This window comes from Colossoma macropomum, unplaced genomic scaffold (assembly GCF_904425465.1).
Source record: "Colossoma macropomum unplaced genomic scaffold, Colossoma_macropomum, whole genome shotgun sequence".
Classification (NCBI taxonomy): Eukaryota; Metazoa; Chordata; class Actinopteri; order Characiformes; family Serrasalmidae; genus Colossoma; species Colossoma macropomum.
Genome location: NW_023494792.1, coordinates 57,141,107 through 57,169,073, shown reverse-complemented (window position 1 = coordinate 57,169,073; position 27,967 = coordinate 57,141,107). Strand labels below are relative to the sequence as shown.

The following is a 27,967-nucleotide window of genomic DNA, read 5'->3' as shown; positions in this document are numbered from 1 at the left end:
GCCTTGGAGCAATTCCTCGTATTACCTTAGCAGAACGGGATTCATTCACTTGCAGCTTTGGTGCTGCGTCTACTGTAAGTGATTCCTTGCCGGACTTTTCTTCAGCAGCATTCTTGTGGCTTTCGACAGCAACTGGTTGGGCTGTTTCGGATTCGCTGGACTGTTGCCACCTGACCGTGTTCATGTGACTGTGCTCTTGCTCGGTGATTTATGAAAGGGCCCCGAGCACTGACACAGGAGAACTGTCATCTGTTGTGGGCTTGATGGAAGTGTTTCAACTTTGTTGATAGAATGGAAAGCGTTTTTGAAAGATTTCAGTATAGTTAGTTATTTATAACTCACTTGAACTTAACATGGGGGAAGGAATCCATTGAGGGGTACGCAAAGTGCTTTTCTGTGCCAGACGCACTGATGAGTACTGTCTAAGGTTGTATCTTTCTGTCTTAGATCTTAGAGACAGTACAGCTTATGGAAGCTTAGAGGAGAACGCTAATTGCACAGTTTATATATTGTTCTGATGGACAGGAGAAAGGAACTACACTGTAAGTGCTTTTTGAGACATCCTACTTTCATTGGCTCTAGTCTGTCATTCTCACAACACTGCCTCAAACTATATATTGTTATATATGAAGAAACTATGAACATATGTTTGTGCATATATCTATGTGTAAATATATGCATACATACATTTTTTGTAGTAATTAAATTTGCATTACCTTTAACTGTTGAACTCCTTAACTTTAATGATTTCCTTGTAAATTGTTCAGATGTGAACCAAAACAATGGTTTTTTTGTCACACGGGTACAAAGAAAACAGTCAGTGTGTTGCAGTAATGAGATAAAAGTGCAGAATGCTGTACATTACATTTATAATTAATAGCTTTAAAACCTTTAGTCAGACAGCAGTTCACAGATTATGCAAGAACATTGTTTACCGCAACACAAGAAGGTCTAAAGCAAAATCTGTAAAGAGAATTTGGTCATTTCAGTTTGAAATTGTTAATAAAAAGCTGTTAAATTAAATCATTCAGGTTTATTTTTAATTATTTAACAGCATTGTTTGTGTAAGAATAACCCTATTGGGATTTGACGTCCCATCAAACGTGAATAATATATGTATGTATATATATGTGTGTGTGTGTGTGTGTGTGTGTGTGTGTGTGTATAAATATGTGTATATATATATATATATGTATGTATATAAACTTTAAGTACGTATAAATGATGACACACACACACACACACACACACACACAATTAGCATCATCATTTAGACATGCTAAAATTAGTCCCTTAACACTGTCTGAACATAATTGCCATTCATAAGATTTTAAACCGTCATTGTGTCCCTTACATGATTTTAAGCATCAGGGAAAACAAAACAGCCTTTGATTTCATGAGAGGATTTCTTGGCTCCCAGTCCTCTGTTTTTAATTTGTGGCAAATAAGCGACATCATTATATTGATGAAAAAGAGATTTGTTTTCGATTAGAGGGGATGGCTTGAGTTTGGTATGCAGATTAGCCGCAGCATTCCCCTGGTGTTCATGGGATTATGGGATTAGAAAAGACCCAACTACGGTTCCGGAAATCTATAATTTGTGGTATTTAGCTGGCTTAACTGTTCTTAAGTACAGAGGTAAGTTAAAGCTTAAACATTTTTTAGAGAAAAGTAACTTTTTGGGGTCAAAATACCAAGAAAAAGTTTCTTTCTGTCTTTTGCACAATGGAGTTGCTCAGTTTTGTTTGCGAGGAATCAGTTTTTCACTGATTATGGTCTTTGCAGCTGTAGGCAGTTCAGTAAACTCACAACTGCTTTAATTACCCCCAAACCAAAGTCTTCGGGATCCTAATCTCCTCATGGTAGGGCAACCAAGTCACTGGGCTTTGGAGCAGATTGTGGAAGATGATTGATACTGATACCAAGTATTTTTATGCTCTGCTATCAGTAAATGTTCTATCCCTAAATCCTTTTCTACTGTTTTCCAGATAGATGTGTTTATTTTTGTCATCGCAGGATCATTCAGGCATGCCAAACTTAGTCCTTCATCATTCTTGAACTGTTGAACACAAATGGTCATTGGCAGTTCCCTCCGCTTCCTCATCTCTCAACCCCGAACCTGTTTTCACTTTGGAGTGAGAGCAGATTGGTAACGGATGTTTTGGACAGGGTGAAAATGAACGAGAATGGTGGCTGTTGTGGTAAACTGGACGCAGGTCTGCGGTCGCTCTGTCCTATTTGCTGCACAATGGAGCCTGTCTCTGAGTGACACTGGCCTGCTGTGTGCTGGGCTCTGATGGTGAGCTCGTCGGACCTCCTGACCCTCACAGTCCAAGGCCTGTGACAGAAAGGGGAGAAAGTACTGAGGATGCCTTGTCACCCTGACCTAGTTAGAAGCCTCCAGCGCTGAGAGAAATGGATCTGGTTCAGAGCATCAGTGTGAAAGAGCCTTATTTTATGTCCATTTCATTCTCTCTCTCTCTCTCTCTCTCTCTCTCTGAGTCTCTTTGTGTCTCTCAGTCTGTCTGTCTCACTCTCTCTTTCAAAGTTTGTCTTCGGTTTCTTGCAGTACTTTTTTCTTCTATTGTTTTCTGGGTTTATTTATACACTCAGCTAGCCTCTATACGCTAGCTGGGTTTGTTTGTTTATTTATTTTGGAGCGCTACGATGGCAAGATTGCAAAGCATGTGGAAATCTGCCTTTTTTGTATGCTGGTCATACATTTTATGAGTATATGGAGCTCCTGTGTGTAGGCTTGGCTCTTATAAACCATGAAAATCTGCGATCTGGACAGCAGGTCGATTCTGTTTTCGGTCCTAGTACTTCAGCATCATTATGGCAGAAGCTCATTATTGACTCAGCTGGTAGAGATGAGGCTGAGATGGAAACCTCTCAAGCCTTAATTGATGCAAATGGGTCTGGTGGATGGAGGCACTTAAAATATGTAAACAGTCATATCTGTAAGGGGTTACATGGAGTAGAACTGCTGTTGACCTTACTTAGAAGCTACTCGGCTATTTTGTTTGGGCTGGTTGATGATAAAATCTTATGTATGTTGACCAAACTTTTTTTTTTTCAACTTTAGTGGAAAAAATGTTTATCGAAATGTTTTGAAAACTTTCGTTAGCAGCGTTCTTTTTCGAGAAAATGCTTGTATGCATTAATTAGATGGAAACATCAAATCGCTGCTGTCGGAAGAAAACCTCGTATTTCCTAAATGGTAACTTTACAGGAGAAGGAAAAAACCTGCTTTACTTTTAATGTAAGTCAATGGAACCAGATTGTTTTCCAAGTTGTTTTGGGTCGTTTCTTTTGGTCCATTCATCATGAAATTTACACACAATGTAAAGAGCCACAGGCATTTTCAAATAATGTCAAGAACTGAAAAACGTCAAAAATGGAGATACAAGGTTTTGTTCCAACAACAGCCAAATACAAGTCTTGTTATTGATAACCTTTACAGGAAATGTAATGTAATGCAATGCAAAAGCATTTTTGTGGCTAAAAGTGACTGTAATGGAAACAAGCTGCTGAGCTATGAAATCATTTCAGTTTACTTTTTATTATTTGCAATTTGGGAAGAATCATAGCTAATGGGGTCTTTAGTCAGGGCAATTATAATACTATGGTATGATGTGGCTCGTACGATATTAGTCCAGCTGAAGTTTAAGCTGTATATTTCAGATTAATGACCGGTGTGATGGGCTTCAGTCAGTGCCTGAACAGCTGCACATCCACTCAGGCCTTTACCTCATTCCTAGCTTACATTACAGCAAACATGTGTCCCATTGAGCTAAACTCAGGGGTGATTGTACCACTAAACGAAACCAATAGAAGGAGATGAGAGTATGCATTGTAACATTTCACTGCCTGCTTTGTAAGCTTGGACGAAGCTGTTTTGGTGTTACAGTAAGAATTCTGTCTGCAGAAATGATAGTCTTGCCTTATTCAAAGCAGATGCCTTGCTGGTGCGTTTCTCCTTTTTCATTTCCTCTGTCATTTCTCTTTTTTGCCCGAGCCCCTCAAGACCTCTGTTGTGCGATGCCCCGTCTTAGGGCTGCTGCAGAGGTCCGCTTTGGGAGATTATCAGCAAGACGACACTCAGAGAGAAGGACACCCACACAGGCCACGCAGGCTTGTTTCTGTGGCACTGAGAGATTTCCTATCTCTTCACTGCTGCCACTTGTAGCACAAACCTTATGCTTCTGTGCTCCAGTGCCCATATGTTCATATTGATTTGCAGTACGAGGTGCCAGAATAGATCGTTTTAGGCCAGCAAGGCCTGGTTTCGTCTAAAACAGTTACTGCTGGTTAATTAAAAAACAAGCTGGGTGCAAATGTGAACTAATGACCTGGGCTTCATGTGACTGCAGTGAAAGGAAGTAAACATTTTTTTCTTGTAAACACGTTGTCAACAACTCACTGGCTGGTCCTCTCCTTGCTTGGGAGGGGGGAGCACATGCTCACACCTCTGCTGCCTAATGCGTGTTTGCCCAGTGTGCGATTCTGAAATGGGATGGGGCAAATCTTCTTGACTTTAGGAAACACTGGTGATCAAAGTAAAGTGTTCAGACTGAATTGATAAATTAATACCTTTAAATTCATTGCATTGTATTAACTGTTATTCCTGTTACTTAATCCACTCAGAGGACAGCAAAATGGAGGAAACGCATCAAACCAAACTTTTAGAAATGTTAGCAAACAAGAACTAGAGGTGATGGAGGAAGAAAGAGCCAACAGGAAAAAAATCCTCCTTAGAAAATATGATAGTGGGGTAATAGTGGAAAGCTACAGACGAGGATGTGGAGTAGCAGATGCAGCATCAGTGTTTCATGAGTTTAGACGTTCACCTCCTCAACTCTTACAGCCTAAGACAAGTGTGAGGCTGTCGCAAGGTTAAGAAAACTTTTAAGTTATTCTTCAAGTTATTCTTAAGAAATAGCTTTCTTAAGAGGTTTTTTGAAGAATAGCAGTTCTTCATAACTTTTGTATGAAGTTAGGAAAAAAAATCTCAAATCGTAGCTTTTGGAGATGGACGATGATATCAGACTCGTATCGGTATCGACAGGTATCAGCATTAGACAGATGTTTAGGTATGACTGATAATTCAGGCTGAAATTTAATGTTGTACTCTGGAAGAGCGGATTGTTTAGGCCTCACTGGGTTACTGTCCTGAAGTATCTGCATTTTATTCATTTTACTGCATTTGTAACCTGTAATTTATTACATTTCTCAGTAAAACTAATCCAGGTAGATGTTCTAATTTCTGTTTTATGAATGTTAATGTATCAGCATCAGAAGATATGTAAATAAAAAATATTATTGGATCTGCATAGTTTCCATTTATAGTACCTTTACAGGACAAGCCAATGAAATTTAATGAACATTAATGTAATGAGTTTCTCCCAGTTATTTTGAACTGTTTCTATTAGTGCATTCATCTTGAACTTCCACACAGTGTGATGACTACAAATCAATAAACAAAACAAAGTCAGTGGTTTGATATGATAGCAATAAAATGTGCACAACAGCGAAGTATGCAGATCAACATCTGAGTATGCAAGGTTGCAAAAGCAACCACACTAGTAGAGATCTATAATACAGATAACAGTATGTCAGCACAGCAGGTGACAGCGCCACATAGTCAACAGTAGTAACACGGTTAGTAGCAGCAACAGTCAGAAACGGCCAGAGATTTTGGTGTACATCTACTCTACTACCCTAAAAGCTTCTATTACTGTTCTTTCCTTAAATAGCTGAGACAGACATAGAACTGTCATTTCTACCGCAGTGGACTTTAGCGGCTTTGAGCTCGCAAAGGAGACGATGAGAACATTTGCTGCCAAGTTACAGAGGCTGTTTTTGAAGCTGTCATATGGAAGTCTTATGATGTTTGCAGTGGTTTAGTAATAGAAAGAGGAGAGAGAGAGCAGTCATGGGAGGAAGCATTGGCTCTGTTTGTAATGGGGAGGATTTTCAAACTCATGATCAGCCTGTAACGCCTTTTGGCTTCTGCAAACAGCCTGTTTCCGTTTTTTTTAATTTAATTTTTTTTTTTTCAGATTTTACTATTTGATTCTTGTTTTTCATGTTATTTTGTGCAAAAGTCATAGAGAGCTCTTTATTTCATTTCATTTTAGTTTCCAAAACTGGAGTTGATAGAATTTTTTTTAAAGCTACAGACAAAGTGGGACTCCTAACAACCATGCAAGACCTGGTAGACACCAAAACTGCCCCCATCAGATAAACTGAAAGCTTTCATCTCTGAGAGAGAGGAGAAAATCAAGCTGCTTCAGATCTGAAAACATCCACAGGTGTTTCTGTCCATCCTTCCACTGTGAGAAGACGACTCAGCGCTATGGGTCTGAAAGGATGTGTAGCTGTCAAGAAGGAAAAAAACTGCACTGGAACATAAAAAGTAGCCACCTGGCTTTTAAAGCAAGGTTTTATGCACTGCAAGAAAAGGTCAGGTAAAATTATCTTAAATTTAGTCAATAAATCTAATATTTCTCTGCTGAGATTGTTGTAAGATTAATTTAAGATAGTAATCCTAATTCCTGGACATGTTTTACTTGCAATACAGAAGCAATGTATTTCTGCCTGCAGGGTGCGGCTCAAGCTTGTTTTAATGTATAAAGCCCATATCGTAGCCATTACCAAAGTGCTGCTGGAAAATGCAGAGCAGTCTTTCAGTTAGTCATGTGACGATCGGCCTGTCCGTCAGGCTGGACTGCCGGGTTGGGTTTCATCAGGGTGCTGCAGGGGGTGCAGCTGATTATTCCTCTGTTCCTCCCTCTGCCGTTATTGCACTGACACTTATGAGAACATCAGTACTGTGTTGTGTTCAGACAATTCACTCCCTCCTGAGTGTTTTTATTTATTTTTGGGGTATGTTTTCAGGACAATGCCCTGACTTTTCTTGGAAATGCAGAGTAAAAACAGGGTTAATCTACAATGTCCAGACCTACTGAATGGTTTTACTAAATTTACTGAACTAGACTCACAACACTGTCCTGTATTGGTGCTTCCAAATGGGACATACAGTACTGTGTAAAAGCATAAAACAATTATTACATTTCCAGTCAAAACAGCCATTTAGGTACAGGTTATTCCTTTTCAGGAGACATTTCTGAGGAGATCAGATATAAAATAATCCACTTGCAGAAAGACGTCACCATCACATAAGCAGTACTTAAAGCTTTCTTTTTGAGAGGAATTCACTCTACTCTTGCTTCAGATCTGAAAAATCCCACAAGTGTTTCTATGAGAAGATGACCTCGATGCAGTGGGTCTGAAAGAATGTGTAGCTGTCAAGATGTCATTAGTGAGAGACGAAAATAGACAACAAAGGAGAAAAGCTGCACCAGAACATCCAAAACTGGACATTTGGAAAATGGAGAGAGGTTTTTTGGATTGACGAGTCTAAATAAATTGGAAATACTTGATCTGTGAAAAGAAGAAAATGCTTTGCAAGTGTGGAAAAATGTCCCAGCCGATTTCTTGGAAGGACTGGAAATGAGTCTTCTGAAAAGAAAGAAGGAAAGAAAGACAAAGACGATGAGTGGACACACTAAATACTGAAAAAAATCATATTGTGTTAAGTTGTTGAGGCTTTTGTGTGAGTTTTGTGCCTTAAATTGCCTACTTTTCATTCTGGACAACATTTTCCTGGGCATTAAATAAATAAAGAGTGGTCTCTGACTTTTGCACAGTACTTTATGTATGACCCCCTTGTCCTGACATTGTGCGAAGTGTGGGCATGCTCGCATACTTGCTTGCTTAGCATGACTTTCATGCCTTATGGGGCCTTTTTGGCTCTGCTTATCAGCAAGTGGGACTCTGCCCCTGGCCCACTAGGTGTCTGACACACTGTGGATACCAGATTTTCTGGTTATTTTTAGCAGGGGTGTATCAGCGTTTGTGAAATATGAATCCCTCAAAGGCCTGGAGGACTGGAGCCCCCCTCACACCCTCTTAGGACACACTCTCTGTTTGTCCATTAACTGTAAGTGCTCAGCGTGCCACTGAGGAGCACTTTACAGCCTCTCCTGGACATACAGCAGCTTCAGCACTGACAGATAATCAGCGCACAGACTCCCCACCCCACACCTCCGAGCTCCCACACATGTGCATGTATATTAGATTCAAGTTCAGAGGTTTTCTTCGCAGGTCCAACCAGATTTTCCTATTTGCCTTCCATTATTGTGGAAAAGTACCGTCACCGTTACAGAATACAGTTCCTAGAAACCAGGGCCCACTGCCAACTTGTTTTTTTTTCCACTTTTAGCTGCTGGCTGCAGCAGAGCTCTGCACAGATGTGGGATTACAGCTCAAGCAGAACAGAAAATGCAGCCTCTGTTTCATTTAGCTGAAACTCAGGCCTCAAACAGCTTGCCTGGTCTAAAGACTTGATAGTGGAATGGGCATTATGAGGTCTATTAAATTTGCTGTTTGGCTAAAAATCACATTCGGTAATTTTCTCCTTTAGCCTCTCCATTACTTATAACCTTGTATTTTTCCATTACCTGTAGCCGTGTAGCTCCAGTGCAAAAGCAAAGAAGCAAATTACAGAGATCAAACATGTCTTGGCTGATCAGCCTCATTTGCATCAAACTGTGTATGTATTGATTTTTGTTTTTCACCATACAGTTGCATGTAATTTTGTGCAAAAGTCATAGAGAGCTCTTTATTTCATTTCATTTTAGTTTCCAGAACTGGAGTTGATAGAATTTTTTTAAAGCTACAGACTTTAAAGTGGGACTCCTAACAACCATGCAAGACCCGGTAGACGCCAAAACTCTCCCCATCAGATAAACAGCACTGAAAGCTTTCATCTTTGAGAGAGAGGAGAAAATCAAGCTGCTTCAGATCTGAAAAAAACATCCACAGCCATCCTTCCACCGCAAGAAGACGACTCAGCGCTGTGGGTCTGAAAGGATGTGTAGCTGTCAAGAAGGGAAAAACTGCACTGGAACATAAAAAGTAGCCACCTGGCTTTTAAAGCAAGGTTTTATGCACTGCAAGAAAAGGTCAGGTAAAATGATCTTAAATTTAGTCAGTAAATCTAATATTTCTCATGTTGAGATTATGGTAAGCTTAATTTAAGATAATAATCCTAATTTCTAGACATTTTTTATGTGTTTTAAGTAATTAAGTAATTATTAAGTAAAATCATCTCACTACGTTGGCAGATCATTTTGCTTGTTTTAAGAAATGAGCTTGAAACCAGCAAAATGATCCGCCAGTATGGTGAGAATTTTACTCAATAAAATGACCTAAAATAAGTAAATCATGTCTAGAAATAAGCTATATAATCTTAATAAGTGCACGACCATCTCAAAATGGGAAATATTGGATATATCGACTAGATTTAAGATCTTTTTACTTGACAAGATGCCATTTTTGCAGTGTGGACTGTTGAGTAAGTTGATAATCAGGATTATTTGGATTGTGAGACACAAATGCAACTTTTAAGACAGAAATTGGGAGGTGTGGAAAAATATCTCTGCAGATTTCTTTGAAAACTTGACAGCAACAGTCTAATAAATATAGAGTGGACACACTACATGCTGAAAAACATGATACTATATTTAGTCGTTGAGGCTTTTGTATATTTTTATGTTTTTTGCTTGTTTTCCCTGACACCGTTTGTACATGGTGGCTGTTTTCAAAGGCTAGTGAATAAAAGAATGGTGCTCTCTGACTGTATGACTGCCAGCGCTGTAGGTAATGTGAGGGAAGCTCTTCAGGTGAGGCAGAGATCACTCAGGATTTTCTTCCTACACAGATGCACTGCCCCTTCAGTGCTCTTAAGAGTTCTGCAGTCCACTTGTTGCTTCTCATCTTCTCTCAGATTCTACCGAAAGCAGAAGTGGCTTCTCTCTAATCATCAACCTGTGTGACCCAATCAGATGTAGTCACCAACTCAAAGCTGAGAAACACTGCATTTGTTTTCTCCTCTGAATAGCTGGCAGTTCTTGTATCCCTTCCCACCTGAGCCAGGGGGCTAGAGCTCCTGGGTTTATCTCCATTTAGATATGTTTTGCACACTTGCTGGAAGCTGCTCTTTGGTGCTTAGAGGCCTTTGATCTATCTCATGCTCCGATCCCCACTGGCACCTTCTATGAGAGCACATGAAAAAAAGGGCCTACTGGCATGAGTCATTTCAGCTTCATTACATATGCAAATCTTAGGGTTATTCAAGTGCACAGTTATTTGGGGGAGCCTCACCGAGTCACTGCGGTACTTCTTTCAGACCCTTTTTTGCAGATTTTATTAAATGATTCCTCCTCCTCCTCCTCCTCCTCCTTGTTGTTAATGGTCTGAGCTGTGTGCCTGTTGCAGGGCTGAATGTGTGCTGGTCTATTGAGCAGCTGTTAATGCACCCCCACGCGTCTTTTTACAAATCGGATGAGTCGTATGCCTGCAAGACAGAAGTCCAAGTGCGGCTTCTCCCCACTTCCCCCGTGCGTCTTCTCTAGAATCGCTGTGCTGCCAAACTGGCTTTCATTCGAGCCGAGAGAAAAACAAAGCCTGGTGTTAATTTGATTTTGGGATTTCAGGACTGGTGAAGCATCCATTATCTTGTCATGCAGGCATGAGGCCTATTTCCTCTAAAAAGCAGGAGTGAATTTTCCAGAAATGTAACCACTCAGGACTCAGGCCCACTGTTGAATCTGGCTGCCTTAGTGTGGCGCGGTTGTTTACTGGCTGAAAGGTAGTACGCAGTGGCCAGAGCGAGAGGTGTAGTTAACACGGGGTGTTTTGTGCGAGGCAGACGAGAATAAACATTTGATTGTCCTCTATTGCATTTATCATGTGACCTTCCACACGGACAAAGATAAAAGCCAAGTTTGCGTGTGTGCTATTGAACGCACCTGCAGACCAAAATGAATGGACTCATCTCAGCCCTCGGCTACAGCTGGACATGATTACGAGATCAAATCAGGTTAAAACTTCAGAAATGTGCAGTTGGACAAATTGGCAGATTCATCAGGGATTATTTGTACTTTCAAGTTCTGCTAACACTGCATTGCATTACTGTTTTAAGTTCTGCTTCTGCACTTACGGTTATTGATAAGGCTTGATGAGGTGCCTTTGATTGTTCAATGGACAGTATTGTGCAAGGTTTTTAGTTTTTAGTTAAAGTTTCAGTTTTAGTCAAAACACAGTTTTTGGTGATTTTCTAAGTGAAACTAAACACATCCTCGACAGAGATCTGTACCTTTTAATGTAGAACTACAGACACAGACAGAAAGCAAGAAAGCAAGCAAGAAAGAACTTTATTGATCCCAAAGGGAAATTGCAGTGTTTCAGTAGCAAGACATATAATTGCACATAAACTCACATGTAATATGCAGAAAATAAAAAATAGAAAAAAAAAAAGCATAAGTTAGGCAGTAATAAAAAAATAGACAAAAAATAGACAAAAGTATAGTTAAAGTATAAGAGAGTAGGAATAATAGAATCTTTGTTTGCATATTTCCATGGCATATGAGACAGATTTGTTGTATTTACATGAGAGCAGGCACTGAGTGATATGAGGTTGTCTAAAAGCACAATGAGTATCGACAGAACTAGGAGTTGCAGCAATATCACCATGTAAAGCTGAATGTAACATACAGGGGGGAAAAATAAAATGTAAAAAATGGCAGATTTTGTTTTATTGCATGTCCTGTAGATGTCAACTTATTTTCACTTAGATCAAACCAAATGTTTGTACTGCAAAATGTGTCATAAGTTAAATGTTTGAATAGGGAATTATGCTTTTTTACATATAAGAAGAGGGCTGGTTTAGTTTGTCTTGCACTTCACTGTGCGCCAGCCAAGCTGCAATATTGTCCAGCACGACAATATTGCCTTTGTGAGTTTGTTTATGTTTGTCGGTCAGGACAGTCTGCGCTGAAGACTCTGTAAGACGTGTCTGGCCAGCTGGCTGAGCCCCAGAACTTATTTTACCGCGATTAATGACTGTTGGTGAACGTAAACAGACTTACTATAATGCCGAAATATGGTATGAAATGAAAATTAGTGCTATTTCATTGCAAATGTCAGCCCAACAGACCCACCTGTATGTGTATTTTAAGCAGCGGGGTGTTAAAAGTGACACATGGTTTGCCAAGACGAGATGTGCACCATGCGCTAACTTCCCTCACACTCTCTGACTCACTGTCACTCATTTATGCTTCCTGCCTCGTTTCTGTCTGTAGGCAAGCAGAGAAGGACGTCTTGGTGCAGCGAACGCAAAAATAATGCAGTTTTGTGATGGGAGTGCTCAGTGGCTTTATTTTTTTCCCATCTTTAGCTTGGCATGAAGGTTAGCTCTGCAGCCTCGAGATGCTGCAGAAGACCTTTCCCTTTGTCCTAGTCAGGCATTGATTGGATTTCCTCTCAGACTCTTTGAGATGGCAGATAAGATTGCCCCCCCCGTTTACCCCTCGCTATCCTAGCGGCGCGCCAAGTTGGTCCTCTCAATGTCATGTTTCATTTCATAAACTGCTAAGTATGTGGAACAGGGCTGAACGATGTTAGGGGGGAAAGTCAGATTGTGATATTTTGTGTTTTTGGAATAAATATTACAGTATTTGAAAAGAAACTGAGTATTTACATAGATAAACTGTTCACAAAGGGAGCTAATCACCACTCTAGCAATGGAAACAAAGGGATGCATTTAGAGGGGAATTAGGGCAGTGATTCAGTATTCAGGTTAGGGCTAAAGGTGGGTGATATGACACTTACAACATGATACTTTTAATAAAAAGTACATTTTAAATAAAATTTTCTGGATATACAATATGTGTCATCATATTTAGATATTTAAAGTTTTTACTGATACGTTGACACACAAAAAAGAACCAATTGTGCTACTTGAAAAAAAAAAAAACACACTCAAAAACTATAAATACAATGATTTCATTCAACATTTAATGCACTAAATCCAGTTAAATGGGACTAATTAAGCTATAATTCATCAGTAATTTATCATAATAAAATGATTGTCATATTCCCACCCCTAGTTAAGGCTACATTGTGAGACATCTTCCATACAATGAAAACACATTTGTGATGTGATCTGATTTAAAGAGCCTGTCTAATCTTTGACCCAGGTTAGTTATTTTTGTTGAATCATGTGAATGCCTTGATTTATCCTAATGTCCAAAAGCATCTTTTATTGGTTGAGCTGCTCACAGCCTGTACTGAGGCATTCGGTGATTACTTAGAAGCCCATTTGTGTAATGCAGACTTCAGCAATGTTAGCGTTGCAAAGCTTAATGTCAAAATAAAAATGAACACACCATATATTGTACATTCCTAGTACAGAATGGTTTATGGCTTTGATGATGGACCTGAAGATCACACAGACCTACATTTTAAGCTGCTTAGATGCTTCAGTCTTTGTCCTGTTCCTTATGGAGGTATTCAATATTTAAATTCAATTGTTTCAACTAAGGTTGCATGAAATTTGAGATAATTATGATTATTTTGATAGTGATAATTGCCTGCGCTCCCTCGTTTCTCCTCTCAGTCATGCACTCTCTCTCCTGCCCTCTCTCTCCGGCGGATGCCCCTGCCCCCATGGGGATTAGTAGTTCTTAATGGCTTGCAGATGCTCGTTGCTAGTACAGAAGCGCTGTTGGAAAATGAACGACTGCGTCTGCATTAATGGTGATTGGACTAAGCATTATACGCTGGCAGGATGCCAGCTGACCAGACAGAGACGGACAAGAGTGGACAGACAGGCTTGGTGTAGCAAGAGCTTCTTAGAGCTGGGAAATGCAGGAGGTAATAGTGAATAAGGAGGCCTGTGGTGTTTCTGAAGTGAGCTGTGATGAGTAGGTGGTGTGAGTGGGCGTTTTTTGGGGAAAAGTAGGGCAAAGAAAAATGAATGACCTTTTTTTTTTTCTCCCTCCCCACTGTGTCATCAATTTAATGCATATCTGTTGAAGTGATTACAGTTGGGCTTGTTAACATGGTTTGAGCTGTGAGCTGGAAGGGCCTCTGTCCATTTGGATGAAGAAGAGTGAGATGATACAGTTCCACTTGGCCTCTGGCTTACCTAAACTGGATGTCTTATGTGGGAAGAAACATTTCATTTCACAGTTTTTCCCATTAAACTGTCCATTGGAAAGGATATTGGAAGGTTTTTAGGGTCACGTTGAGGGTGGGGTGGATGTAGTTTTCTTTCCCTGATCTGGTCATGTGACAGGGTGTCTATCCAAAAATAGCATTTTGTATATTTTTGTGTATGTGGTTTACAAACATGTTTAAAAGAATAAAATAAAAAGTCTGAATGGTAGATGTGCTCTGGGCTTGTGTCCACCCTGGCGCTGCATGATCTGTCCACGCAAGCACTTTTGACTCATGTGTAAGCCCTGGCGAGAATATGGTATTGGATTACAGTGCCTGAACCAGAGAGTGCTTTCACCAGGCAGAGGGACATTCATTTAGCGTAAAATTCATTTAAAGAATGCCTGATGATTATTTACTTCCATGCATGCTGTGAAGTTAAAGCTGAGATGTCACAGAGTGAAAGTGACTCCACTGCTGACTCTTGTGTTTGCTGCAGTGGGGTTGGGGTCTCAGAAACAGCCACACAGTCCTGATCAGATAGATTCAGACACAAGTTTTTGTGTGATATTCAAGTCCAATTTTCCAGTCGCAAGAGCTGCAATTTTTTATTATAGCCTACATTATTAACAGTGTTATCTTAGGAAGCTCTAAGTAGGGGAAATTTAATCCAGTAACACTGAGATGGTGGGACCGCCTGTAGTTTAGTTAGTCGAATCCGAAGCAATCACGTACTGTGTAGATGACGACACGCAGACAACTAACTTTCAGTCTGCTGCACTATAGCACTTAGGCCTTAAGCTAGAAAGCTTGGATGTTGTGCCCTTCATAGCCAAAAAATGGGCCTGGAGCTCAATTTATAGAAAATACTCAGTTCGAAAAAGGTCAGAAAATAGCAATTAGATGTTATCCCCAAATTGTTTAAACCTAGTGGACGGGCCATTAATGTGAGCACTCATCAAACTCCACATTTCCTGTTGTACATATTGATTGGCTGAATTTTAGTCATTAAAGGCTTTGCCTTGTCTCTTCTGTTTGTGTCTGTGCAGGACCGTAAGCTGTCCAAGTCTGAGCGGCAGCGCTTCAAAGAAGAGGCGGGTATGCTGAAAGGCCTGCAGCACCCCAACATCGTTCGCTTCTACGACTCCTGGGAGTCTCCCTTAAAGGGGCGCAAGTGCATTGTGCTGGTGACGGAGCTCATGACGTCAGGCACCTTAAAAACGTGAGTGCAGCATGTCTGCCCTCCACTGGCACAATCACAAACATCATTGATCTGATTGTAGAATTGATTTGCTTAGTATCCGGATCTGTTTTCACACTTTCAATATAATTCATTTTATTTGGGAAATGTTAAAGGTAAGTATTTTACAGCAGGACAGTGTTCATAAGGCTACATGACACCTGGCCTAAATCTACATAAACATTTATAAAGGCTTATTCCAATATTATTGCATTATAAAGACTGCATTTGTCTTAGCTGACACTTTTTGGGCGAAATGTCTTAGCATGTTATTACAACTGACTTTATAGCTTATATGATATTACAGTGACATAATGCTAATGTGACAAAGCACAAATCTTATAAATGGTGCAATGAAACTCACTTCACCCAGTGGCCAACGAGCCTGACTGTCATGTTATCAGCCTTATGTCACTCTGACACTGAGCTGCTAAGTCTATCATTTCAACCCAGAAAGTGTCATGACATAAACTAAAGTCAGAAAAACATCAGAGTTGACAAATACAACAGTTATGACGAATGAAGCCTTTTGGGAGAATACAGGGTGATTCAAAAAGATTAATCCAATTTCAAAATGATTTATTTCCCTTGTAAATCATTACAGAACAATGCAGTAAATTGTAAATGGTTTAAATGAGCATAAAGTTTATTATGTAATTTTAGTGCTCAGTATGAACCTCCTCCAGCTGCACAGACAACATCAACGCTATAGTCAAATTCATCCCATACTCGATTGAGCATGTCGGGTGTCGCTGCACTCACAGCTCTTTTAGTGCGTTTTCAGAGGTCATCCAGTGTTGTGGAACCAACGGCGAACGCTCTGAGCTGTTGGAGGTTCACTGACCATGAAAATCACGTTGCACAGTTATGACATTCACTCTTATTGAAGTGGAGAACGCAAAATGCTTTCTGCTCAGGGGTCTCCATCCCCTCGCAGACTTAAGGGAGTCAGTCAGAAACTCTATGACCCCCTCTTTCAATTGGTATGTGATTGGTTCCTAGGCGCCTCATGGTTGTAAAAATCTGACGCTTTAAAATCAGATGAATCTTTTTGAATCACCCTGGATTTAAAAATTTCTCCGTATGTCTGTCACTTGTCATGTAGGCTTGTGAACATGAACTACAGTAAAGTTTTACTATATTTTAAGTGAAAAGCAGTTATGTCACAGTTTTTAAAACTCTGCGAAGAGGTGGTCCTATTCATGGATTGTTAATCTGAGGCCACTTGCATAACCTTTTCTCTGTGAGTTTTGTACAATTCCACGCTGTTTATCCCAAGAACATCAGGGATGTTGTTCAGCTCCTCAGGGTGTGAAAAGTCAGAACACATAGCAGAGCTTCTTTTCACCTAAATGGTGCTTTCATGCCATGTGTCTATCGCAGGACTGAAAGCTGCAGACCAAAAAAGGCCGGTTATTGTCTGTTATAAAACACTGAATCACAATAGGGTGGCTTTAGAAAAAGTCCCCAACGGTAGAGCGAGAGGAGAGCGGCGTGCCACCTCCATGTGAGAGGTGCACTGTGGGTTGCTGCCCTCTCGCCAGCTGCTGCTGATGCAGATTCCAAACATTCCTGCAATGTGGAGAGTGGAAGAGGCAGAGCAGTGTTGACCAGACAGAGGGCCAGCGCTGGGGCTCAGACTCAGGGTCAGCAGCTCCCTCATGTGGACGTGTGGATTCTGACATGCGCACACAGATGGGGCCAAACTCTGCATTAGTTTATTTTCGTTTTTTTTCCTCCTTCTTCCCTTGACCTCTTTTATAGGTCCAAAAAACCTAGTAACTACTTCACGAACTGTTTAAAAATGACCCGTCAGTTAAACAAAACATGGACAAAACATGACTGCATTGCGATAGTGGCTGGACTAACAAGGTTCTGGATTGTCTTCTTTGTTTATGTCTGTTGGAGTTGCTCAGGGCATGCTGAGTTCATGGTCAAAGGATGAGCCTGCACACGACTCCCCCCCTCACAGTCCCAGTCATGCACAATTAAATGTCTGTCTTTGGCCTGTCTGAGCACTAATCACACGGCTCACAACAGCAGCAACACCATGAGCATGACCAGAGGCCAGGAATGAGGGGGAAACGAGGGGAATAGAGAATAAAATACCAGGAGGCTGAGGAAAAAGTGAGACATTGAAAGCAAGAAAGAGACAGTGACACGCCTGGTCTTACTTTTCGTGTTTCGGTCAGTCGTGCACTTCTTTTTCTTGGCTCTGTGTGGATCCTTTTTCGTATTGGGTAAGGGGGGGCAGCATCTTAGCTCTAGGTTGGAACTAACCTCTGCAGGAAAGTTCTCCAAGAGGAGGGTCGGTGACCACTGCTGTAGAAGAACCCCTTTGGTCCCCTAAAGATCTTTTGGTCCTAGAGATCTACCTGTGGAATAGTTCGAACCACAGTCGGCCACACCTGCTCCAGCTAATTGATTTCTTCAGAAGTCCTTGATTGACTGGGTCAGATGCCTGATGTGTGAATATTAAGTAAGGGGCGGGGGGGGGGCAGCATGTTAGCTGCAGGTTGGTGCAAAAACTCTACAGTACAGTAGATATAAGGGAGGAAGGTTGAACCACTATTGTAGAAAAAAAATGATTTTGATCCCCCAAAGAATCTTCCAAAAGATTATTAAAAAAACAAAACAAAACAAAAGGAACTAAAAGTGCTTCTTCTGTGGCAACACTCCAGAGAACCCTTTTAGGCACCTTTATATGTGTAGACTGGTATCTAGGCCCACATAATGAAAAGTTATTATTAGGGCTTGACCAATATATCGGTTGGCCTATTTTAGCTATCTGCTGTATTGACAATATCAGTCGATAATATCACTGATAATTAGCCTTTTTTTTGATTGTGCTGTTGCCTCACAGTCTTGAGAAGATGGATTAAACCTTAGACTAGGGGTGTCGAACTCAACCACTAAAATATATTAAAAAATCTCAACAAATCCATGGTCCAGCTGTGTTTTTATATTTTATTTTTACTTAACATTTCACCTTGACCTGAACGGGCCATTGTTTATTCAAAATATGCATTGAATACTTATTAAAAAATAATTCCAAATAAAAAATAAATTGTTTTATTTATTATTAATTGTTATATTAGTTTTTTAAAGCTGCCTGTTTGCTTGAACTAGACACCAGGCACCTTTTCTTTTTGTGTAACTACTGGCCCATTGATTGTTGTTGGGAAAAGGGGGTCAGAACGGGGGCTGTAGTGCATCTCAGGGTGAAACGGGCTAATCATTTTGTATAAATAATTTTGGGCCGAATAGGACCGTGTCACGGGCCTGACTTGGCCCACGGGCCTTGTGTTTGACACATGGGCCTCAGACGCTGGGCAGCTCAGTATGAGACACTGTATGATAATACAGGCTGAACTAGTAAAACCCGAACACAAAACGCCATCATGGTAAGTAGCATAACGTTATAACCAAAAATATGTATGAGAAGAAATAATGAAAAATAAGAACCATAAGAAGTGAAAAATGGAAACCAAAAGAACATTTTTTATTAATTATTACTTAGCTGCGTTTCTTCTGTTTGGCTGAGCTAAAGAAGCGTGATAATCCAGCAATCATATCAGTGATCACTGCTTAACTTCATTGGCATCTATAATGTAAATATAAAATGACATTGGCTGACGTTAGCAGTCATTTGAATTCATAGCTGCCCAAAATTGATATTGTTAGTAGCCACAAAACTTTCATATCCGTCGAACCCTAGTTAACAGGGCTGGCCTCTAACTGCCTTTCCTGTTGTTTTCATAGCTGCAGGTAGTTCATTTTTGTGGTTATTTGTTTCCTTGTGTTTGACATAATAATCAGGTGCAGTTTACTTTCATTTTAGTTCAAATGCAGTCCTTTTATTTTTCTTCTTCTTTTCTTCAGTGGTATCTGGGCCAAAAGGTCAAAACCTGGGAGTGTCCCTGCTGCATACCAGGACACCTGATCACTCTGTATAATTGTGGGCCACCAAAGACCACACCGAGAGGCTTTTGTCTCGTTTGTTTTAGCTTATGTAAACTTATTTGCTCACCTTCTCGTGTTAAGCAGTGAAGATTTACCAGTCCGGCCCCCTAAAGGGTTGGTAAATACCTTTTTGGAAACCAGTTGTCCCGTCCTGTAATCACTCAAGCACTCAGGAGCTGAAATGTTGGCTCTCTCAGGCTGTTGTGCTGTTGTGGAGAACACCTTAAATTGTGTTCAGCATTTCTTATTCTGTGGAACGAGTTAGAAGAGATGTATAGCTGAGATAGTGAGTTTGTGCAGATGGCTTTGCTTCGCTTGACGAATGAGGAGATAGTTTTGATGTGAGCTTTGTTACGCCCCCAGCCCTCACTTCTGAGCTCACCTTTGGCTGGAGGCCCACATGTCACTCATGCTGCAAAGGAGCCTTGCCTGTTTTTCCTCTTAAAAGGATTGCTATTTGAACACCTCTTATTGAGGGGAATGTGCACTCATTTTTCATTACTTACTGCATAGGTTTGGTATGATTTGAATTTTGCTAATGGACTTTTGACTCCGAAGTTTTAAGCTGCATTACTTTCCTTGTGCATACTGTAACAGGAGTGAATTGGGCCAAAGTTGAAATTAATGCAACATTTCTTTTCCCCTTGAGGGAATTTGTTCAGGGATAGTGCAGCTTTACCAAGTATTTGAGGTAAGTAAATTAAATACATAACATTTATGACCACCTCCTTGTTTCTACGCTCATTGTCCATTTTATCAGCTCCACTTACTATATAGGTGCACTTTGTAGTTCTACAGTTACAGACTGTAGTCCATCTGTTTCTCCGCATACATTGTTAGCCCCCTTTTACCCTGTTCTTCAGTGGTCAGGACCCCCATGGACCCTCACAGAGCAGGTCCTATTTGGGTGGTGGATCATTCTCAGCACTGCAGTGACACTGACGTGGTGGTGGTTTGTTATTGTCTGTTGCGCTGGTCTGAGTGGATCAGACACAGCAGTGCTGCTGGAGTTTTTGACACTGTGTCCACTCACTGTCCACTCTATTAGACACTCCTACCTCGTCTTTCTTGTAGATGTAAAGTCAGAGACGATAGCTCATCTGCTGCTGCACAGTTTGTGTTGGTCATCCTCTAGTCCTTCATCAGTGGTCACAGGACGCTGTTGGCTGGATGTTTTTGGTTGGTGGACTATTCCCAGTCCAGCAGTGACACTGAGGTGTTTAAAAACTCCAGCAGCACTGCTGTGTCTGATCCACTCAGACCAGCGCAACACACACTAACACACCACCAGAATGATCCACCACCCAAATACCACCACTCCTAGCCAGTCACTGAACAATAAACAAAGCTGAGGCATTTCCATTACCTTAGTAATGTTTATATAACTGTCCTGCTAACTAACTGGAAACCACCTGAAGCTTGTGTAAGCAGTTGATGGATGCGCTACTCAGCACCTCTGGCACATTTATGCTTGGCAGGGCATAAAACTTACCTGTCGGTAGGTTCTGCATTTGTGTAAGCTCACACTGCCTTATCTGATTCTACCCCAAACAAACCTGTTGGGCCACACAGGGCTGCTGACAAGCGCTGTTGAAGAAACCACCAACAGTAATCAGCCCACTACGTTTGTGTTATTTATTTTCCGCTTTTTGTTTTGTTAAAGATGGGTTTTGCAAGTTATCCTGTCCTGTATGTTAATCCTGTTCCTTATGAAAACAAGCTGCTGCTTTTACTATTGCTCCTAATAATAGCTGAAGGAAGGATAACTGGAGCAATAAGGAAATAATAGAGAAGAAGGGAAATTGAAATTTCTTAGAAAACATGTACTGCATACATTGTGTTCTATCTCCATTATCTTAATGAGTTTGCAGAGAGGGTTACTTAACCCTGAGGCAGTTGTTTTTGTGGTAAATTAAACATTTTTCCATTGTATACATATTCACTTCCTTGCTGTATTACAAAGCCTAAAACAGCTCCAGATCCTTTGATTGTTGTGTTTAGCATCCATCCTGTTCAAGCAATAATGGTCTTCCTTTTGCACTGCAAATTTAAATGCGCAGTAGTTTACAAATATCAGAGACCACACTTTCATTTATTTTCCAGTCAAAACGGCCATTAAGGACAATCTTATTCATTTTTCAGCCTCAAGAAAAAGCAGAAAACATCTCAGCTAATAAATAATGCAATGAAATATAATATTTTTCGGAATTTAGTGTAGTTTGTTTTTATTACAGCTCCCTTTTTTCCAGACGACTCACTTCAATCTTTCAAAGAAATCTACAGAGATATTTTTCCACACCTCCAAAGTTCAGTCTTAGACGTTGGTTGTGTTTCTGCTCCTCGTGTCCTAGTAATCCCACAAATTCAGACTAATCAGTCCATAAAGCCTTAATCCTCACCTCAGATAGCCAGTTTTTTGATGCAGATTTTCTTTTCATCTTCTTAGTGAGGTTCTTCTTGACAGCTACACATCCTTTCAGACCCATAGGGCTGAGTCGTCTTCTCACAGTGCAAGGATGGACAGAAACACCTGTTCATGTTTTCAGATCTGAAGCAGCTTGATTTTTCAGTTTTGGTGTCTTCAAGCTCTTGTGCGGTTGATAGAGACATAGATATGAAGGTACAGGAAAAAAAAAAACAAGTCTTTTGATCTTTTAATAGTTTTTTTAAACTCTTGTTTTTTCACTTATTTTCCTTTCTCCTTCCTTGCGCAGATACATTCTTATATTTAATCTTTTATCAAAAATATCTTCTTTAGCCATTTTAGATGCACGTAAGAGAGATCTGCAAGGCAGCTTAGGGGAGTTTGTGTAGTTTGGGTGAAATTTTGAAGGGGAACATTAAGTTAGTGGCTCCTTTGGGAACAGCTTTTGGTGGGAGGACACAGCTGGTACTGGTTGGGTTTAAGATGAGAAGGATGGAGGAGTTAAGGTGGCAGTAGGTGCACAAAAGGAAAGAGTGGACAAATTAAATACTGATAGATTTGATATTATAGTTAGTGTTGCGGGGTTTCATATAAATTTCTTTTAAGTATGTAGGACTGTGCAAATGTTTTAGGCACCTGAAAAAAATAGCATTAAAAAGTGGTTTATCTGGGCGGTAAGTGTTTATTTGATCAGAAGAACATTATTTTTTTCTAAATTGATATTAAATACAAATAATATTAATACAAAAAGTAGTGATTTTACATGTGTCACTGTGTTAGTTTATCTATTTCCAAACCTCTCCTCATAACAGCCCAGTATTAAATCACTGTCGGAAGAAAACCACGTATCTCCAAAATGGTAACTTTACAGGAGAAAGAAAAAACCTACTTTACTTTTAATGTAAGTCAATGGAACCAGCCTTTTTTTCAAGTCATTTTGGGTTGTTTCTTTTAGTCCATTCATCATGAAATTTACACACAATGTAAAGGACAACAGGCATATTCAAATTATGTCAAATCTAAAAAAATGACCAAAATGGAGATACAAGGTTTTCTTCCAACAACAGCGATATGCAGTTATCATCCAACACTTGATTTGGTTAATCAATACTTCATTAAATTAAATCAGGTGCCGCTGATGGAATTTAACAAATCCGTGTGGTGGCTGGAGACGTCCAGGAGAAATCTGGAACCAAACTTTTCAAAATAAGCATTCTTGTTCATTTTTGCTCTATTAATTTCTGTCTATTCTAATGATGTATGGTGATACAAGCAAAAACACTTATTGCCAAGACAAATGGTTTTAAATAAGATGCTTTGTCTGCGTTTGCACAGTGTATAGTCTGTTCGTCTATATGTCCTGTTTTTTCTGACACTAAAAATGATGAAGTTGTACTTAATAGCTCTTTTGACTGAGAATTAAATAAAGAAGAAGGTAGTTCACCGTTAGTGGCTGAGGATGAGTGCATGCATTTGTGTTGTGTCTCATCCATTTCGTGTGGCAGTGATGGGCCCCAGTTCCCTCTGCCTCTGTGCTCTCACTGAGTAGATTGTTGTAATGAGGATTACTGGGCTAAATCCTGGCTATGGCTCGGCTCCAAAAGATTTGGTTAGGGCAGGCTAATCTAATGAAAGTGCTCGGGGGGCGGGGGGTGGGGGGTTACACTGCCCCTATCACATGTTGCTCTCCTTCCTCCATACCGGACCCACCTTTCTGCCTGCGAGCGAGGGCAGTCGCATTGTCCTCTGATGAAATACAAATCCCATAATGCCACATTACAGATGAAATATGGTATTCAGTTCAGTCCATTCTGTCTCCACTCAGTAACCGTTTAAATCTGTCCCTGTTGAGGTGACACCATCCAATTTGTCTGTCTGAGTGTCTGTCTGATCTCCTCATACTGCTGAGCGCGGCGTAGCTAATGTTGAAAAGATAATGCTAAGTTTAGCTCTATTAAATTACATTTTAATTAAAGCTACACTCTACGCCCCAACTCCACCCCTCCGTGTTAAATAATATCAAAGCTGCTCTCTCTGCACCTCTCTCTCATCCCATGTGTTTATACTGAGCTGTAATTTCAGCTGATGGCTGGGCTGGGCAGGGGGACTGGTTGGGTGGTCTGGTGGGGGGGGTGGCTGAAGGAGCTAAAGGAGTGCTGGACTGTCCATAAGAGTGACAAAATTGAATTGGGGGTAGAGGTGATATGGCAAAAATGTAATATCTCTATGCTTAAAGAACTGCTCATGATACATATGTCTTGTTTTATGTTTTATGTTTTATTTTTTCCAATTCAGGTAAAAAAAAAAAATTACACTTTTGCATATGGCTGTACATAGGTCACTTCACAGACTTTACTCCAACCCCCAGCCCCCCAAGAACTCTGCTGTAATACAAAGCCTGCACACAATTATGATTTTTTTTAACATATGTAGTTTAATATTGGATTTTTTGGAAAGTTTATAGTAGATGAGGTCTTTTTCTTTATCTCCAATGTTAATGGCTAATGTTATCACACTCTCTCTTGCCATTTTAACAGCTGCTGTTTGTTTTTCTACCTTGGCTGATCAATAGTGGTTGACTGCTCATTAGGCCTACTTACACATCAAGCAACAGGCTAAACTGAATAGCGCTAACACAGCTAAAATAACATTTTCTTGTTATGTTGTTAAGGTATCTGAAGCGGTTCAAAGTGATGAAGATCAAGGTTCTGCGGAGCTGGTGCCGTCAGATCCTGAAGGGCCTTCATTTCCTCCACACTAGGACTCCTCCCATCATCCACCGGGACCTCAAGTGTGACAACATCTTCATCACCGGCCCAACTGGCTCCGTTAAGATCGGCGACCTGGGCCTGGCTACTCTGAAGTGCTCTTCTTTCGCCAAGAGTGTTATAGGTACGCCCTAGCATTTAGCATTCCTCGGTTTCTAGGTCTGAGTGGGAGTCCCCTGTGAAACAGGGAAAGGGATGCAGTAGTGAATGTATTTCATATTGAGATTTTTTTTTTTTTGGTGATCTGCTGAGTTTGGACAGTGCCTTTGGGTGAAGACCACAGTTTTCCTGGCAGCCGAAGTGTCAGTGTTATTTTTATTTAGTTATGTTTTTCACTTCCCCCTAAAATGGTGGAGAGTTTGGGAAACTACAGATGCGCTCCGGCTGTGTCTGTTTGTTTTAAAACAGGAAAACACCTTTTAATCCTGTTTCCCAGTCGAAACCAGTAACAAGCACAACAAACAGCTAATTGACTTGTAAATAAATCTGGCGAGAGCACTTAAAATTTCCATAAACGGTGGCATATTCGAGTTTATAATATGCCGCAAGAATCCCAGTTTGTGGGATCACTTTCAGTGGTTCAGCCACATGGTTCGTTGGCAGTTACACTTTGGTGTGGAGAACTGTGGACTTCAATGATTAATGGTTAATAAATGCTTATGTTGCCAATAATGTTGCATTTTTCTCCAAAGGTTTGCCTCATCACATTTGTTTTCCTTCCTTCTCAGGAGTTTGAGATGCTGTTGTTTCTTTATGGTTACCTGCCCTTTGTTTTCCCTTAATGGCCTCTTTCCTCCTGTTTATTTCATTTCATTTCATTATATTTCCCCCGATCTCTTCAGTATTTGTTTTTCCCCTAAATTGTAGGGCTATAAGCTCAAGTGTCCCTCACTGTGCTGTATGGATTATTTAATGTACTGCAGTTCAGACAGTAAGTATGCTGAAAAATGGACTGGTAAGTTAACATGCAATGGCCCACAATTAAAAAGAAAAAACATGAAATAAACGTTTGCCTTTTTCTGTGCAAGGCCTTTCCTTTCATCAAACCTAACTTGGTGCACAGAAAAATTGTGTTCTCTTGCTTTGAGATGTGCTTTTCTGTCTCCTGTCTGTATAACCTTTCCTCATAACAGGCTAACTGCAAGGTGAGTGGATGTTGCCTTTCCTAAAGTCCTTATTTTATGCTGTTGTAAATGTAATTATGAAAAGCCCATCTCTGTTAAAGCTGAAACGACTGGTGCTGACAGTAAACTTGCTTTAGACCTTGTTTTGCTTGCTAACTTGAGGGGGATTTGGCTGGGCCTTCTCTGTGCACCAACACCCTTAAGCAAAAAACAGTAGGAGGCCTTGCAGAGAAAATGCTGAATCCTTTCTCTGCTGAATAACTGAGGGCAGTTTTCCTCCTTCCTCTTCTTTTTTTTGTTTTTCTTTTATTTCTCCTTATCCTTTTCGCTCCTCTCTGCTTTCTCTTTCTCTCTCTCCTTCTCTTTTCTATCTTTCTTTCTTCTCAGGGGCCGAACGGCGCGATGACGTGATTCTCCTCCCGTCTCTTCTGGCCCTGCTGGGTGAGTACCGGTCTGAGCCTCAGAGTTCTGAATGGTTCTTTTGATTTAAGGTACCCCTGAGTTCATGGCGCCTGAGATGTATGAGGAGAAGTATGACGAGTCGGTGGATGTGTATGCCTTTGGGATGTGCATGTTGGAGATGGCTACCTCAGAGTACCCGTACTCCGAGTGTCAGAACCCTGCTCAGATCTACCGCCGGGTCACCAGTGTGAGTATCCCGCCTCAGCTCTCCTCTTCCCCCCATCATTCCATCGCTCCCTTTGGCTCTCCCTCACTCTCTCCAGGCCCCTCTGTCTCTCTGAGCTCTCTTGGTCCCAATCCCGTTTTACCCCTCGCCCCTACCACTTAGCCCTTAGCCCTCTGTTTTGTGTGTACACGTCTAAGGGTAGGGTGTCCCTATTTTTGTTGAGATAGAGGGGTAGGGTGAAGTGTTAGGGCTACATGACCCTCCAAATGGAGGGTTTTAGAGTCACACGCCAAATGAAATGTTATGAGAAAAAAAAGAAAATCAAATGATCTTAGTTTAATGTCGTTTCAAAAATCGCTAATAGCATGCTAATGTCTCGGTAGCTAGTTAGCTTACTTTCCCGTTCCACCTTAAATTGTCCATTTAAGGTGGGACGGGAAAATTCGAACAAGAAGCTGCAGAATATCTGACTTCAGCTTCATATCACCAAAGAATTAACGGTGGATGATAATAAATAATTGTGTTATTCCCCTCTTTGAAGGCATATGATGCCCTAAATGTAACTAAAGCCCAGCGGTGAGGTTGCCGAACTTTTCCCTTCTCTGCTATGACTGAAGACGGACTGGGTCGCACTAGTAACCTGTTAATGAAGTATTGTTTTGTTTTTTATTTGAGGGTCCCATTTCGTAGGGCAATATTTCAACCACTTCCCCTTGTAGCTCAGTTCCAAGGGGTTAGGGTGACACTCGAAAACAAGGGGCAGGGGTGAAAAGAAGAAATGGGATTGGGCCTTGTTCTTGCTTCTTATGTCCCTCCGTCTCCTCCTCCCACTCTTACAAGCACTCTTTGCTGTCGTTACACCCACATATTTATCAGCTTTGTTCTTCAGACCTACACAACAAGACTCTGCCCAACAAAGTCAAGGTTTCCCTTATTTAATATTAGCCCTCTGTCTGTTGGCATCGTCTGTTCGCCTTTCAAGTGGGTTATAAGTAAGACTGTGTGCAAGAAACTTTCCCTTTTCCTGCCAGTGGCACAGAGGCAATGCAGTCAAATTAGATTTACAAGCATGCAGCTGTCGCAGTAACAAGCATGTGATTTCCATCAGAATTTCTATTCAAGCGTCTCTGCTATAACAGTATCTTCTTCCTTCATGTTCGGTACATTCTTGTGGTTCGATATGTTCAAACTGAGCTTCAGATGTCTACGTTTATGGAGGAATTACTGGTTCATTTGTAAAAACAAATAGCTTTGAAGCTATTGTGATGTTGTTTCCCTTATAAGCCATTTATAGATAAACAGTGTTTTAATCCTGCCCAGCTGAGGTCATTGACCCTGAAGACTATTGTTTGCAGTTTGCGCAGAACTTCAGTCCTGCTGCTGCTTTGTGTAAATCCTGTCTAAATCCTGCCCTTAATGGCTGGCCTTTCCTTTCGTTCCACAAATTGCTTGTTTTGCTTTTGCAGGCTTTTGGAAGAAAATAATACAGTCATGAGTCTCCTAGAGTTCAGGCTGAATCAGTTGAATGGTCTTATGATGCCTTGGAAAACAGTTTTCTTCAAGGGAGTTGTGTTTATTTGTCCTTGATTTCCAAACCTTTATAATAATAATAATAATAATAATAATAATAATAATAACAATAATAATAAAAATAACAGTAGTAATAATAATAAGGATTGTAGTAGTAGTAGTAGTAGTAATAGGAATGACATGAACTTTACAGTAGAAAAGGTAAGTTTAAAAGTAAAAGCA

The 27,967-nt window shown here is 40.6% G+C and overlaps 1 protein-coding gene across 1 annotated transcript in view; it reads left to right on the top strand.

Annotated features, from left to right (window-relative positions):
• Positions 1-27,967, top strand: part of wnk1b (WNK lysine deficient protein kinase 1b) — a 129,549-nt gene that overhangs the window by 50,218 nt on the left and 51,364 nt on the right. Inside the window, exons 3-5 of the mRNA XM_036577651.1 lie at positions 15,117-15,289; positions 24,367-24,587; positions 26,079-26,236. Of these exons, the coding sequence (XP_036433544.1) occupies positions 15,117-15,289; positions 24,367-24,587; positions 26,079-26,236 (552 nt within the window). The remainder of the gene's footprint in view (positions 1-15,116; positions 15,290-24,366; positions 24,588-26,078; positions 26,237-27,967) is intronic.